Below are 2480 nucleotides of genomic sequence, written 5' to 3'. Positions count from 1 at the left end.
CCGTGGAACTTCGAACATTGCTCTGGTCTCTGCGGTCGCCAAACCTGTTGTGTCGTAGACCTTTCTCGTTTGCTGCTAGGCCCTTCTCCTCCTCGTCTGTCTGTTGACCACTGTATTTATAATAATCGTGGCAGCTAGAAGGACAGACATACTGCAGCAGAGTTTGTACCTAAATAGGTCAGCTCCTGCCCATTTGAACTTCGCCTGACATGGCTGAGGTCGTAGGTCAAAGGGAGATGGTCAATCACTTTTTGATAGGACAAAGAAAACCTGTTTTCGCGCCTGTTGATCGTGGTGGTTTGGACGACCGAGAATTCTTAGATTCGGTTTCGAATCTAGGCTTGGAGAAGGAAGTGCTAATTTTTACAACTCTATAGAAGTAGATTAGCCATTATGTAATTTGAAAATCAAACCAAAAGCAGAAGTGTGTGTTTAAATAAAGATCTAAAATTCAATGCTATGTACTTACCAATAAAAGAATTTTTAATCACAGAAATCATGTTTTAATGAGAAGCAGAGTAAATAGCGTTAATAACAATTGTTTTCACAAGTAAGGGAATCTAAATTGACTAAAAACCTAAATGAAGATATGCTGGGAAAGACATTGTGTTCGCAGGAATTCTCAGATCTGTTTCATTGTCGGGTGATGTGCAAGCTGTGATTCTTCGCCGATATTGAGTCTGACCTGTGGTAGCTAAGCTAACAATTCAGGACGTTTCAGTCCAGCTTGTAACAATCACACCATAGAAGAGCATATAGTTTCGGTGTGAAAATAATTTATTATTTTATGTAGAAACTCTCTTTTGTTCTGTGCCTCTACTTCAGCATATTTGGCTTCCTTTAAGACCACCATGTGTAAATAATTTATTGATTATTCCTTTATGTGTTCCAGTCGAAAGGAAAAATTCCTACGGGTGCTTGTTCATTCTTGACATGCATTGTATTCGTTTGTTTTTATGGTTTCTTTTAACATTTGCTTTGTTTTGTTCCTTTCATTGTATTCTATTTGTTTATTTATTCATTTATGTTTTCACAGGTGTGACAAGTTGGGGTCTCGGTTGTGCACAACCTAAACAACCTGGGGTTTACACTCGAATAAGGCCCTTTATGACATGGATAAAGAAGTATTTAAATGCAAACGAAAACGGCATTGTTGGTTAACATGTGATATGTAACTGTTAATAAAGCATGTTTACATTTGGTAGCAATGTATATATAATACTTAACGTATACGTGTTTGTTATGGGAGTATGTATTTATTAAGTTAAGAAAATAAAGTTGAGCGTCGTACAGTGGATGAATGTTCTGTCGACAGTCGAATCGAGCCGAGCACATAATGTAGTTTCAATCCTCAGTTAGAATCACTACACTTATCTTTCGCCTTGAGTCATGCAGTACGCTTGTGTTGACGCTCAAGAAGCGCCGGAAGGAAAATGTTAGCCTGTGGCCATCTAATATGTACTATTTCTTTCATATGTATGTTAACGAAATTTATATCAAATACATCGACCGAAACTGTATGTTGTGTGTCGAATTAAATTTAAAATACGGGAATAAAATAGCCAAGCACTACCTTTGTATGAGTTTTATAGCATGATTTGGTTATCACTGAAGCCATCGCAACTTTGTCACGCTGTATTCTCTGCCCTTGCTATACAACTTACTTCACATTTCAAAGTTTTTTGGGCGATCTTTTTTTCAAAATTAAGAAACTGTTTAAGTGAAAATATTAAGCTTTGCATGATGAACTGATGACCCTTCCTACTTTCGCCGAAACTATTTAGTATTTTATTATAATCCCATTCATGTCTAGGGTACTTTATTAAATCGATTCGAGTGCTTGACTGGGAATTAATTTTTTTCTTTTATCTTTTTCTTTTTTTATTTACTTAATCTCATGAAAGTCTAACAATATTTCAAACTGATCGGATCTTTCTGCTACCAAAGAAAGAAAATCAGTGGTAGAACCATATTGTTTGGTTTTCATTGAGGTTTAAATTTTGTTTATTAAAAAAGAAAAGGCATGCTTTATATTTTTAATTTTCGTAAAACGCTGTGAAGTGCACGACTATTTACTTAATTAAATCACCTTTTCAGAATATGCCCAATAATGCAGTTAGACTGATTAGTTTCACCGAATCCAAGTTTCTAATCAACTCAGATTAGATACAAACTTTCTAATTGCTTCGTTGGATTTAATCGTGTGAGGAAAATATAACGAGACGAGTTACGTATCAGGTCGATCCACAGAGAAATAGAAATTTGGTGTTTGTGTTTACGTGCATGTGCGTGTATCTGTGTGTATCTGCGTGTGTGTGTGTGTGTGTGTGTGTGTGTGTGTGTGTGTGCCAAATCCGCCATTTTATTTATCTGTCCCGTGCGCGTAACATCTGGCATTTTACTAGCTTCATCTTAGTTATTTTATTTCCTTCGTGCATTATCTTGGCCATTCATTTTTTACCATTTTCTGAAAATTCTAC

General features: G+C 36.1%; 1 protein-coding gene across 1 annotated transcript in view; it reads left to right on the top strand.

The window, feature by feature from the left end:
• LOC106881273 (transmembrane protease serine 2) overlaps window positions 1–1844 on the top strand; it is a 26054-nt gene extending 24210 nt beyond the window's left edge. Inside the window, exon 6 of the mRNA XM_014931599.2 lies at window positions 1037–1844. Coding sequence (XP_014787085.1) covers window positions 1037–1161 — 125 coding nt within the window. The 3' untranslated portion in view covers window positions 1162–1844. The remainder of the gene's footprint in view (window positions 1–1036) is intronic.
• Window positions 1845–2480: the final 636 nt, after the last annotated feature.

This window comes from Octopus bimaculoides, chromosome 20, assembly GCF_001194135.2.
Source record: "Octopus bimaculoides isolate UCB-OBI-ISO-001 chromosome 20, ASM119413v2, whole genome shotgun sequence".
NCBI lineage: Eukaryota > Metazoa > Mollusca > Cephalopoda > Octopoda > Octopodidae > Octopus > Octopus bimaculoides.
This window is presented reverse-complemented; position numbering and strand designations above follow the sequence as displayed.